We start from the raw sequence: 14,009 nt of genomic DNA, 5'->3' as shown, positions 1-14,009 counted from the left end.
GAGTGTTTTTTTTTTTGTTTGTTTTTTTTAGATTTGGCTATCTTAGGAGGATATCTGTTTGTGCAGGTAACTATTACTGTGCAGAATTATTAGGCAACTTAATAAAAACCAAATATATTCCTATCTCACTTGTTTTTCACCAGGTAAACCAATATAAATGCACAAAATTTAGAAATAAACATTTCTGACATGCAAAAACAAAACACAAAAAAATTAGTGACCAATATAGCCACCTTTCTTTATGATGACACTCAACAGCCTACCATCCATAGATTGTCCGTTGCTTGATCTGTTTACGATCAACATTGCGTGCAGCAGCCACCACAGCCTCCCAGACACTGTTCCGAGAGGTGCACTCCCTGTAGATCTTACATTTTATGAGGGACCACAGGTTCTCTATGCAGTTCAGATCAGGTGAACAAGGGGGCCATGTCATTATTTTTCATTGTTTTAGACCTTTACTGGCCAGCCACGCTGTGCAGTAGTTGGATGCATGTGATGGAGCATTGTCCTGCATGAAAACCATGTTTTTCTTGAACGATACCGATTTCTTCCTGTACCACTGCTTAAAGAAGTTGTCTTCCAGAAACTGGCAGTAGGTCTGGGAGTTGAGCTTCACTCCATCCTCAACCAGAAAAGGTCCCACAAGTTCATCTTTGATAGCAGCCCATACCAGTAACCCACCTTCACCTTGCTGGCGTCTGAGTCGGAGTGCAGCTATTTGCCCTTTACTGATCCAGCCTCTGGCCCATCCATCTGGCCCATCTAGAGTCATTCTCATTTCATCAGTCCATAAAACCTTTGAAAAATCAGTCTTAAGATATTTCTTGACCCAGTCTTGACATTTTATCTTATGTTTCTTGTTCAAACGTGGTCATTTTTCACCCTTCCTTACCTTGGCCATGTCCCTGAGTATGGCACACCTTGTGCTTTTTGATACTCCAGTAACGTTGCTGCTCTAAAATATGGCCAAACCAGTGGCAAATGGCATCTTAGCAGCTTCACGCTTAATTTTCCTCAATTCATGGGCAGTTATTTTGCGCCTTTTTTCCCAACATGCCTCTTGCGACCCTGATGGCTATTTGCCATGAAATGCTTGATTGTTCGGTGATCACGCTTCAAAAGTTTGGCAATTTCAAGACTACTGCATCCCTCTGCAAGACATCTCACAATTTTGGACTTTTCAGAGCCCGTCAAATCTCTCTTCTGACCCATTTTGCCAAAGGAAAGGAAGTTGCCTAATAATTAAGCACACCTTATATAGGGTGTTGATGTCATTACACCACACCCCTCCTCATTACAGAGATGCACATCACCTGATTTACTTAATTGGTAGTTGGCTTTCAAGCCTATACAGCTTGGAGTAGGACATGTATAAAATTATCATGTGATCAAAATACTCATTTGCCTAATAATTCTGCACACAGTGTAGTATGAACGTCTGTTTACTTCTTGTAACATTTTTTTCTTTCATGTTGCTCTTGGTTAATGCACCAAATATTCTAGTTTTGTTTTTCATTCCTAGTACTGTTTCATAACTCAGTTACCTGGCTGTGTAGAAATATTTAATGCGACAGAATAAAATCCAGCTATAGCTAAAATAGTTAAAAGCCATGCTATAGTATATAACAGAGGGATAGCTGCCTATAACCTGGCTTGTGTCTTGTGGTTGACTGCAATCTGTGAATCACTTGAGGCCCCATGCAGTGATCCTGGCATGTACATGGCTGTAAGTTTTGTAAAACATTAATTCATTTGCAATGCCAAAAACTGTGCTTAAACAGTAAATAGTCACATTTTTGTATCTGATCATTTGTGTTTAAAAAATTTTCTTTTTTTTCTGGTGGACATACAGCAGGACATCACAGTGTGCAGTCCTATTATGTATCACAAGTGGTTTAGTGTATGAGTAAATCTTAGTTGTGCAACTACTTTGGGAGTTAAAAAACTGCAAACCAAGAAAGTCTTTCAGCTCTTTCAACACATCCATTTCAGTAACTGTTTGTGTCCACCATTATACAACTATTTTTACAGCCCTATGTTTTGCCGTTCTTCTGTCACTTCTCCTAGAATTATGTGAATAAATTGACAACTTGGTGTTACCAGTTGTGTCTCTACCCACTCTACAACTGTCCAGTGCCAAGTGCCAGATTGTGCGGGGAAGCATTCTTTGACTAGAGCCTACTTGTGAATTTATTTATACATTTCTTGGAGTAACAGGGAAGTGGCTCAATAGACAGGTACATTTGATTGGAAAGATCACTTGTGGATTAACTTTATTAACTTGTTGTATCTAAGGGATCATGCAGACGACCGTATTTTCGGTCTCTGTGCAATCCGGCAAAAAATCTAGTAGTTCTCGGACCAATGCTGGTAATTGAGGCATTACATATGTCCAATTTTTTTTTCATTTATTTTAATTTTTCCTTGGACCACAATTTGCTTCCTGCTATTAAAGTCTGAGTCCTTGAAAAAATATCAGATCACACTGGGATGACATCAGAGTATGCGAGTGTGGTCTGATTTTCACGGTATGACAAAATTTAGAAAATGGAGAAACATTTTCTTTAATTTTTTTTCCACATCCGAGAGAAACGGATCCAACCCTAATCAAACTCTAATCAGCCTGATTAGCATAATCCAATCTTTTTTTTTCTTCTTCAAATGGAGAATTACTGTTTTGTGCACCCAGCCTTATTGTCATTACATTATAACATAAGTCACTATTGGGTTGTATTTATTTATTTTACTCGCTTAGGCCTCATTTAAACATTTGAAATTTGCATATATCCATGATTTTCAGGGATAGAACATGTGCCCATTCTAGTCTAGAAGGCTCTTCACATGTCCTTGTTTTTTTTTTTTTGTGTATAGAGTTTCATTTTGTTTTGGTTTTTTTTACTATCACTGATATAAATAACAATTGCAACTCTACGCGTCCGTGAAAATCATGGACTGGGCATGGATGGCATCATTCTATAGCCCATGTGCTGTCCGTGATTAATATTGCAAAAGTTTGGAGAGGCGTTCTAATTCATTTTTATTTATTTTTTCATTGGTGAAAAACACAGATGACACACTGACATACCGACCACACACTGATGGCAAAATCTGAAATACTGACCAAGCACAAATAGTAAAATCTGGAACCCTGACCAAACACTGATGGTAAAATCTGCCATTTGACCAAACACTGATGGTAAAATGTGTCTCACTAACCAAGCACTGATGGACTTCTGGGTCCCTTCATTAACCCTCCTACAAATTCACTGCTTCCCCCATTCACCATCAGTCTGGTTGCAGACAAACCGTGCCCCCACCCTGTGTGAAAGTGTTTGTGATTAAATGGAATCGCACACGCTGTCTGCGTCCCTATAGTGGTGTAAAAATAAATTAAAAAATTGGCGTATATTGTGATACCCAGCGCAGATAAAGTAGACGGCTACAGGTTGTAGCCCCCAGCCGTGTGCTTATCTTGGCTCTTTATCAAAATTAGAGAGACCCTGTGCAGTTTTTTTGTTTTTTTTTTAAATTACCTAAATAAATTTAAAAATTCGGCGTGTGATTCTCCAATTTTAATACTCTGCCTTAATAATGCTGACAGCTGGGGGCTGGTATTCTCAGGCTGGGGATGCCCATACTTATTACCCCCCCACCCCATCCCAGCTGAAAAATAGCAGCCTGCTGCTGCCCAGAATTGTTGCATCAATTGCATGCAACAATCCCAGTAATTTAACAGACTTATCCCTATTGCCCTGGTACGGTGGCAGTCAGGGTAATATAACTGGTTAATGACAGCTCACAGCTGCCACTAAGCCCTAGATTAGAAATAACGGAGACTCCCCATTACTAATCCTGAAAAGAAATAAACACAAACACTGGAAAAAATCCTTTATTTGAAATAAATGCAGAACAAACCCTTTCTCCAATTTATTAATAGTTATTATTAATAGTCCCATGATGATCTTGGCTCTGCTATATCCTGAAGTCACATTACAGAACATGACCACCTGCTGTGGCTTCAGGCAGACACTGAGCCACAGATGTGAGTGGTGACGTCACTGAATTTCTGGGGTCACAGCTGAAGGGGCCCACGGTACCCCACCTGTTTGCACAGGTAAACTCACCTCAGGTGAACTCATTCAGTTCAATGAGACCTGCATCTCTGGCAGAAAACCGCATTTTGTTTTTGTCAAAAGATGCAGATTTGGTGCTGAAATCTATACACCAAATTACTACAACAATACTGCATCTCCTGTCAAAAAAATGCATCAACTGTGATGTGGTTTTGATGCGATTTTTTATTTTTTTGCCAGGATTTGGTGCTGAAATTTTTCCACTAAATTCCTGCACCAAATCTGCATCTTCTTGCTGAAAATCGCATCAAAACCGCATCGTGGAAATGAGCAGTCAATAATAATAAAAATATCAGGACCTCTGAAAATCTGCCTTTTCTTTTCTATTCTCAGGAGGTACAGTGGCGCTCACATTAACCGCATCCTGTTAGAAACTGATCGCGCTACTCACCTCAGTTGCTGCGTGGAGCTGATCGGATCGGCGGTGAGTAGCGCGATCAGCTGAGCTGTCACTGAGGTTACCCGCGGCCACCGCTGCATCCACCGCTGGATCCAGGTAACCTCAGTGACAGCACAGCTGATCACGCGGCTCTCTTCATTTGCTGCGTGGAGGTGACAGAAGCGGCAGTTTCTTCTGCTGCTCTGGTCACCTTCATGCAGCAGAGCTGGAAGCGACGCTGGACCATCCTGGAGTACGGCGGACATGGAGGGCTTTTTGGGGCTGATTAAATTGGTGAACCAGGGAATGTGTTTGTGTTTGTTATTTCTAATAAAGGATTTTTCAGTTGTGTGTGTTTATTTACTGTAATTTACAGATCAATCATGGAAGGTATCTCGGGGAGACACCTGACATGATTAATCTAGGATTTAGTGGCAGCTATGGGCTGCCAATAACTCCTTATTACCCCGATTTGCCAACGCACCAGGGCAAATCGGGAAGAGCCGGGTACTGTCCCAGAACTGTCGTATCTAATGTATGCGGCCATTCTGGGCGGCTGCTGACTGATATTGTTAGGCTGGGGGGCTCGCCATAACGTGGAGCTCCCCATCCTGAGAATACCAGCCTTCAGCCGTATGGCTTTATCTGGCTGGTATTAAATTTGGGGGGGGACCGCACGCGTTTTTATTAATTTATTTCTATACTCCATAGTGACACGCCCACCGGCTGCTGTGATTGGGTGCAGTGAGACACCTGTCACTCAGCGTGTGGGCATGTCTCACTGCAACCAATCATAGGCGCTGGTGGGCGGGGAAAGCAGGGAATACGAGATTGTTTAATGAGCGGCCGGCTTTTGCAAAAGAGGAAAAACCGCCGGAGTTTAGAGAACAGCCATGCAGCGCCGCGCCGGAGATCGGGGAACGTTAAGTATGAGAGAGGGGGGAACTGACCGATAGACAGCGAGAGGGACAGATAAAACAGAGACCGACCGACAGACATAGAGAGACCGACCGACCGACGGACTGAGGGAGAGAACAGAACAGAAAAAGAAAAAAGACCGACATCACATGAAAAAAGCACAAAACGTACAGGGAACAAACAGATGCGTCCGTGTCACTCGGACGTGCGCACAGACCCATTGACTTTCATTGGGTCCATGCTGCGTGTTGCGTGCTGAAAACAGACATGCTTCCGTGCAAAACGGAGACACAAACGTAGCACGCACACGGACACACGGACCTTAATGAAAAACGCACGTGTGTCCTCAAACATTAAATAACATTGGTGCACGTTTGGCCGTGTCTCCGGTATATACGGAAACGGACCAAACACGCACGTGTTTCACGGATGTGTGTTTCAGGCCTGAAAAAGCTCTAACTGTTCAAAAGAGTGATCACGAGCATTTCTCTGTAAAACAACCTGCCTGTGTTTTTGCTTGAACTACCACTAGTGGTTTCTTGATTGTTGAATGAAGTAAAAAAACAAACTAGTAAACAGCTAAAAAATTTATTAAAGTAAATAGTACGAGAGCAATATTTCATCCAAGTGTGCGAGTGCAAGAATGCAGACTTTGCATGTAGCAGCCGATGCTGTAAATTACAGTAATTAACAGAAAATATTGTAAGTGAATTTCTATCTTCATAAAGAAGCAATGTAATTAATTGATGTGTACTGGAACAACATAATTGCTATTTAAGCCTTCGTAGACATCTTCTCCCTCTCGGGGTGGAGCGAAGGCATTGTATATGATTTGGATCATGGACAGGAGCTCTGTTCCATCTCGATCCATCTGCTGTCGCTGCTGCTGGAGAAGACATGCATTTTTCTCTTATTGTTTTATTATATTGCGCTCTTGAGGCAGAACATCTGGGATGCAGCACATGTGATCAAATGGAAGAGGAAAGGAAATCAATAAACATGTGACTTGAGGTTGGGGAATATCTTCTATATTATCATAGGCTTGGGCTTCCAATTAACCAGTTCCATTCAGTCTATAGCTATAGAAGCCTGACATTCGGTATGGGAATGGCACTATATTATATCATCATAATCCCTGCATACATTATTGACGCAATATGTTCAGTCTCTCCCTCACTGAAGGTCCCCGGCTCCAGTTTTTTAGGCTCTAAATTCAGGAAGCATGGGCTCTTGTTTTAAGAATGGCACAGGAAGAGGTACAACGGAAGAGAGAAGGCAGCGACTTGCTATACTTCACATCCTATAGCTTTCAGATCGTTGGGGGTCCTGGTATAAAGGAAAAGGCTTTTTCAACAGATCAAAGCATTACATAAAAAGATTGGTTTAATTCTCTGCAGATATGACTATAAAATCTCAGTGATCGCTTTTCACCTCAAATTCACAGCATTACTGTCTATTGATGTATAATATGAGTATCCCGGCGATTCCGATCTTGATTGAGTAGTAACTACATGTGGGCTCTCTTCCCTTGGACATTATCTAGTACTTGCACAGTTTTGTAGAACTTTATTGTAATGCTTATGGGATTTGCGGTGATGGGATGGTTACGGATTTGCTGTCTTGTTGCCTTTCTTAATTCCACTGCCCTGTAGCCCTGTATCTATGTGCATGTCTATTTTCCTTCTCCAATAGTCGAGAGAACAGTCTGAAGACGAATCTGAGGAGTCCGTAAAATTTAAGAGACTGCACAAGCTTGTGAACTCTACTCGGAGAGTGAGGAAGAAACTCATTAGAGCTGAAGAAATGAAAAAGCCCAGTACGGAAGGTAAATATGATGGGAGAAGCATCATACTTTAATGTGTCGTTATGTAAACAATAGCAGGGTAGGATCTGAAGTAATACTGATCTTACACTGTGAGGAATTGGGACTATTGCTCTTAGGCTATCATGCCACTACTGCTCCCCCAAGATGGAGTGTATCACAGCCAAGAAATTCCAAACTTTGGTTCTTTTACCTGTTCAAAGTAGTCACATTGATATAAATGTATGAAACAGAGCCCGTTTTCTTCCAAAGTCATGGGGGCTGGATACATTCGCGCTACACCAGTTGCTGGAGTACAAGGTGCCAAATTCATTAAGAGGCGCAAACCATTTAATGAATTTGATAATCTTATTGAGTGGCGTGTGCCTCCTTGCACTGAACTAGAAATGCTACTCTAGTCCGAGACATGAGTCTCGTTTCTGCCATACAGAATGGCAGTGCTTTTTAAACAGTTGGATGTGCAGGCATGGCCATACCCGTTCTACCATGGGTCCACCACACTTCTGCCCAATTTGGAGGAGTTAATTTAAACTGACTGTCAGTAAATATTTGACGTTACTTCGCATTGCACAAATATTTTGTGACTCTTCAAGCTATTATAGAACTGTTCTAGTGCAAAAGCTTTGAATTGGCCTCATGGTCTCTAGCCTCTGTCCATCTATATTATTATGATTGCATTTTTATTCTAATAAGATTTTGATGCTATATTTATTGCCAAGTAGAAGTCTAACTCCATTATCCATTCATTATGGTGCCCCACACTAGAGAGCCCAAACCCAGTAGCCATTCTAGTAATGAAATCTATGACCTTTTTTTTATAGATATCAGTTATTTGGTAAGACCCACTGTAAAATGCTAATGCTTTTTACGTAGCGTCTTATTCAAATAATTGGAACGTTTGCATTCTGAAATATCATCTGCTTTAGTGCAACATGCTTTGGGCTCTCTTTGGCAGAATGACTTCCCACATTCTTTAAACATTTGGCAATGCCTTCGCTATTATTACAATTAATTACTTCATTATATAAAGGTTTTTGTTTTTGCAGAAGTTCACTTAGAAACGTCACATTTCTGGATAATTAATATTGGTTGTCTGCTAATTTGATATCTTTTTACATAGGTCTAGAAGATGCGGGTCACAGCACTCCTGTTGTAGATGATAAATCAGCACTTTATTCTGGAGTCCATAAGAAGCCACAATCTAAAGATAAATCATTAGAGAAAACCCATCCAGAAGATTGTCCACTTTCTATGTCTACTTCATCTGGAAGCTTTGACACAATGAGCGTTAACAGAAAGCTTGTAAAGACACTGAGCAAAACAGAAGGTCGAGGGCTTATCAAGCCCCCCAAGAAAATTGGAACTTTTTTTTCATATCCTGAAGATGAGAAATCTCAAAAGGTTTCCCGTTCCATGACAGAACGAGAATTAAGGAAAAGCCTTGGCTCCTTGAGCCATGGGGTAAGTACAGAAAGTGTTTGCTTTTATGATAGAAACAGGCACAAACATCATCTTTTGGTTTCTCTGGAAGAGGTGCAAAATATCAGGAAGCAGATAAGATTGAAGAAACTTGACTCTAATTACTCATGTGCTAGAGCTTTTCTCAGCCAGCGACCATCTAGGAAAGGAACATCTTCTCCAGTCTGCGAGCAGCAAATATTCCGCCAACGGACAAAAGGAGGCAGCAGTGTCTTCCCAAACAGAAGGCCAAGGGGCCGCACAGTCAGCGAATTCAACATCACCTATGTGGTTGAGAAAAGCTTATACAGTCATTTGAACTTGACTCATCTTGTCCGACCTGTCAGTGACCGGACCCTTAGCAAGGCTGAGAAGCGCTGCTTACTGGAAGAAGAGGAAGAAGCGGAAAGAAAATGGGCAGCCACTGTGGACCGTTGTACTAAACGGGTTCTCTTAAGAATCCATCAAAAGTCTGTGAGTCTGAATGTTCCCTTGGTGTTTGCCTTCCATCTCCTACTGAGCTGCAGTCAGCGATGACTTTACATAACCCTTCCCACGTATGATCTTCACTTTAGATGTGCACATTTTTCCACTTTAGATAGATGCCAAAAGAAAGCTCAGCCGCCAACATTCATTTCCATATACTTAATAAACTGTGAACATTTTGTAAGTGTGGATAGTCCCCTGCATAGACATTGTTGTTTTACATAATGTGCCTTAGTGTAGTATAATCTAGGTATCTGTACTGGATAAAAATGTGTCGGCTCTTTGTGTTCTCACATTTTGGTTATAGAGCTATGTCTAATGACATGACCGTAAACAAGCCTTACAAATCTTATCTCATGGAAAGATGCCTGAAGGCGTGCGCTTTTACTTCTATTGCACGGCAGTGACTCTGCTGTTTGTATAAAGATTTCATTATTCTGCTTTGGCTCTCACATACCCCTATTGGTAATTGCTATGCCATTTAGCATCTTACAGCTTCACAAATATCCCATAAGAGACATCGGCTCAACATAAGGAAATACAATTTTTACATTCAGTACAATTGCTCAGTCTTCTCTATTGCACAATGTGTGTAAGCAGGGAGCCAGACACTTATCAGAGTGAAATACATCGCTGACTGCAATCTCTGGGGCATGGAGAGGGTTCACATGTTGTGGAAGTGGTCATCCTGTGTGCCATTTTGTTTTCAGACTACGCAGCATGTAGATGGTTGTGGTCATGTCATATACTTATTATTTACCAAATATTCTTCAGATTGCATGTCACCAAAGATCATTCCATTAACTGTTTCATGTGCAAGAAAAGTCAGCATTGGGCCCTTTTTAAGTCTCTGGATTTGCCTTCAGGATTATTAGGGACCTACAGGTTATAATAAACCTAAACAATGGTGTCAATGTCATGGCAAAATTTAGTAGATTTTCTTCTAACCTGATTCGTTTCATTATACCTTGCTGTATATCTGAGGTTCTTTTTGATGTATATTTTTTGTATTATAATGAGGAATAACAAAAACCTTTAGGAATATCGAAGAAGCAGAATATCAGCTTCATGCTTTCTGTTCTCTAGCTATTAACCATAGTACTTTGGGTTTTTTTTTCTAAGCGACCCTTTTTTGTGCTGAGGATTTGTTTCTTTGTTTTACTTGTGATCCATACTTCACTGATATATAAGCTGAATCGTCCAGCATATCCCCCCCATGCCCCACTCTCCTTATATAAAGTAGCTGCAAAAATCTGTTTATCTCCCTAGTGTAGCTACAGTCCTTTGTTTTTAAAAAACCTGGCTTTTTCTGTTTCCTCCAGCTGCCTCCCATGTTTTCTTTTCACAGAAATGTCTCTAGTGTTGTAGGGAAGGCTGAAGGTCCTTGTTGTTCTGCTCACTAGGACAAAAGGACAGTTAAATTGTCCATTTCCTGTGAAAATAACTGCATTTAACAAAGATGAGATGTAGGAAGCGACACACAGTATACAGGAAAAGGCAAGAATTGAAAGGGTCATGTGTGTTAGGATGAATGGGGACTCTATAGATAGATAATTAGATTTAACGAGGGATTTAGTAAGCTAAATGCTTCAGAATTCTGGCACAATTTGCACCAAAAAAACAATTGTTGTGGGGTTCATAAGCATGGCCTCATGGGAAAAAGGGTGATCTAATGTGCAGCGCTGTGGTGAAGAAAATGTGCCAAACTTTAGTTGCAAATTTTTAGTGCAGCCTGTAAACTATTATCGTGACCAGCAGGGTTAGTCCTGGAGCACGGGTCGAGTAAACCTCTGTTTATTTTTAACTCTTGAAATACTATGAGGCTGATTCTCTACATACCTTCAGTGGTCAGCTCGGATGTTTAGGTTTTGAAATCCAAGAAAGTAAAGTTTATAAAATCATCAGTTTCTAGAGTGACAGCAGCTGAGGATCAGATAATATCTGGGGGTATTCATAGTTTTCCCCTCCCCCTGTTAGAATTAGCATAAGTATTATACAATCGATTTAACTTTTCACCAGCAGGACCTGTGGCGAGGTCATACCCATGTGACCAGAAGGGGCGGGGCCTCAGCTAACAGAAAAATGTTGCTTACTAGTATCAGCTTTGTTGGCTGAGACCCCGCCCCTTCTGGTATTCATTTTCTTCTTTCTCCTGTATCAGGTTGGGAACAGATACACAGCCTGACAACCAGATTTTTTTCAATTAGCAGCATTTTTCTGCCAACCAGTTGGTTCCTATGTTGTCAACTTAAAGGCAGCATGTCACCAGGATTTTGGCCATGTATAATGTGCACGGAATACTGCCAATCAGTGCTGGAGGTGTGATTATTCAGAGCTCATGAATATGGAGGACTGACTATCGGGCAGCAAGTTTACTAGTTCTCTATTGATAATCTCCTGGTGATAAAACAGTGATTTTATCAAAACTTCACTAAGCAGCTCGGTAACTGACACATAACTGAAATCAGGGTCTCAGTCTCTATATTATGCTGCTCTGATGAAGTTTAATAAACATGGTGACAGATTCCCTTTGAAGCAGATTGACCTGCCTCTTCCTTCCCTCAGGGCTGTGAATGACAGGCTGCTGGGTACATACTCATAGGGTTGGAAGGGGCAGGGTACGCTCTTCTTATAACTATGTAATTAGTGTATTCTTTATGCACGTTTCGGTTAGGATGATACCCCTTAAGTATGGCAGCATACAAAGCTGAGAGATCCACTTTAAGGAAGAATTGATTCTGATTGAAGTATAGATTAGGGGCAATGAGGCTTGGAAGGGAATTAAAGTGATCTTCCAGGAATACAGTCACGTTTGACTTGACTTTGTAACTGCTCTCTAGCAAACACAGGTATGATGGCAATTGTATGAAGCCAAGAAAATATAGCACAGGGATACAATTCTAATTACGGTAATAGGATCCAATCATGATCTCCTTTCATTAAAAAGCCTAGTCAATTATGCTTTTTACTACAGGGGAAAGGTATGCAAAGGATATGCTGCATAAATATGGCAAAAGGACACTTTTTCTAGCATCCATCAAGCCCGTTGTAGCCTTTGGACATTTTCAATGTATTTGTTACATATATTTTCTTCTGTATATGCTGAGCATTTGACAACATTTTCTAAGTATAACCCAACCACATCCAACATGAGTTTATGTATAGGACATTTTTCAGGTAGAACTACTATAGGGATACAGCTTCATGGAGGATCTGTCCATTTCGGAATAGTCCTGTGCCTAACTTTCATTTGTAGAACAATGATCTTTACGAGCAATGATTTATTTGTGAACAAAGTTTAAAGCGGGTCATATGAATTAAAATCCTTGCATATCTCTTGTATTACGTCAAGCATTGGAGTAGCCAGATTGTTAAAAAATAGCTTTCTGTACATGATCTGTTGGAATGAGAACACATATCTTCATGCTGTAGTCACGTACATCAAGAATGCTGCTGTGCATAATGGAAAATACGTTGTTTACAGTGCTCCAAAAACATCTGAGGCTTATATACAAATACATTTTAGTTATTTTTTAAAATGACAAAATATATAGTAAAGTTGGGGAAAAAATGATCAGAGCTTTGGAGACTGTTAGAAATGACAATACACATGCAAAATGTTTTGGTGAATATACCATTTCTGCCTGTGGTGAAAAACAGTTAAAAAAAAAAAAAAAAAAAAAAAAAAAAAAAGGCCATATTCATAAAAGCTTTCACCTCAGAATTGTGACAAAAAACTTTTAAAAGTCACTAAATTTAGGCAAAAATTTTGTGGCTTTTGGATTTTACATGCTAGTTTCCCCCAGCTCCAACAAAATAGGCAGGCTTGAGCGATACATCAGTGGTGGGAAGACAAAGCTTGTCAAATTAATGAAGAGATGTGGCAATCTCCATGGCAGAAATCTCACTCCAGTTACTTGACCGGAGTAAGATTTCTGGCATAGTGGAAGGAGGCAAATGCCACTCATGAGTCAGTCCTGATTCAGGAAGAAACGTGCACTCATCAAAAAGAAGCGTCTAATTCCAGCAAGCCCCCTCCTCAAGAACAGTGTGAACAACACAGGCCATAATGAATCTGGCTCATAAACTTTCCTACGTTATGATCATTTCATGATCATCTACAGTTACATGGAGCTGTCTGCTTCCATACATCAGTGCATTCTCCCCTTAAACTAATTTTTCATGTGGAGGAAATGTGCGTGGGATTGAACATTCACTTTATGATGAGGCTCAATACATAACAGTGGGGCTAGACTATGTTTAAGAATGTAGCAAAAACAGTAACTCGGGCACACAAAAAAAAAAAGATAAGAGTCTGAGGCAAGGTGATGCTTGAAAAACAGTTTGCTTGTTTTTATTGATACAAAAAATCCAGAGATTCCAACGTTTCGGCCTCAACACATGGGCCTTCGTCAGTGAATTTCTAAAGGGTCGTAGGGAAGAAATTATAAGAATTCACATGTGTGAGGTTTCCATGAGAGGGAGTAAATGCCTTTCTAGACAACACTGTTAAATGCTATGCTGGTCAGGGTAGTGCAAAAGGTAATGAGGAATCCGCTCAGAGGTACTTAACCTGTTAATGTATGAACGCAGAGAATACCTCTGTAGAGAAAGGGCAACGTTTGTATGGTCTGGTGCCAAGTGTAGTCCTTAAGTAGAAATACTATATGATAGTTAACGTTCTGAATAGGCACAATGGAAGTATGAAGTCCCTAGTGATATGGTCTTTTGAAAGGAGACTAAGTGATCGAAAAGAGGTAATGATAATAGGGATATCAATCGGATTCCTGGTAGTGGAGAAACTCCTGTG

The 14,009-nt window shown here is 40.6% G+C and overlaps 1 protein-coding gene across 3 annotated transcripts in view; it reads left to right on the top strand.

Annotated features, from left to right (window-relative positions):
- SASH1 (SAM and SH3 domain containing 1) overlaps window positions 1-14,009 on the top strand; it is a 243,539-nt gene that overhangs the window by 170,280 nt on the left and 59,250 nt on the right. For 2 of the 3 annotated variants that reach the window (XM_075339793.1, XM_075339795.1), the window contains 2 exons: window positions 7,126-7,258; window positions 8,376-9,187. In XM_075339793.1, the coding sequence (XP_075195908.1) occupies window positions 7,126-7,258; window positions 8,376-9,187 (945 nt within the window). The remainder of the gene's footprint in view (window positions 1-7,125; window positions 7,259-8,375; window positions 9,188-14,009) is intronic. The other variant, XM_075339794.1, reaches the window with a different exon arrangement.

Source organism: Anomaloglossus baeobatrachus, chromosome 3 (assembly GCF_048569485.1).
Source record: "Anomaloglossus baeobatrachus isolate aAnoBae1 chromosome 3, aAnoBae1.hap1, whole genome shotgun sequence".
Classification (NCBI taxonomy): Eukaryota; Metazoa; Chordata; class Amphibia; order Anura; family Aromobatidae; genus Anomaloglossus; species Anomaloglossus baeobatrachus.
This window is presented reverse-complemented; position numbering and strand designations above follow the sequence as displayed.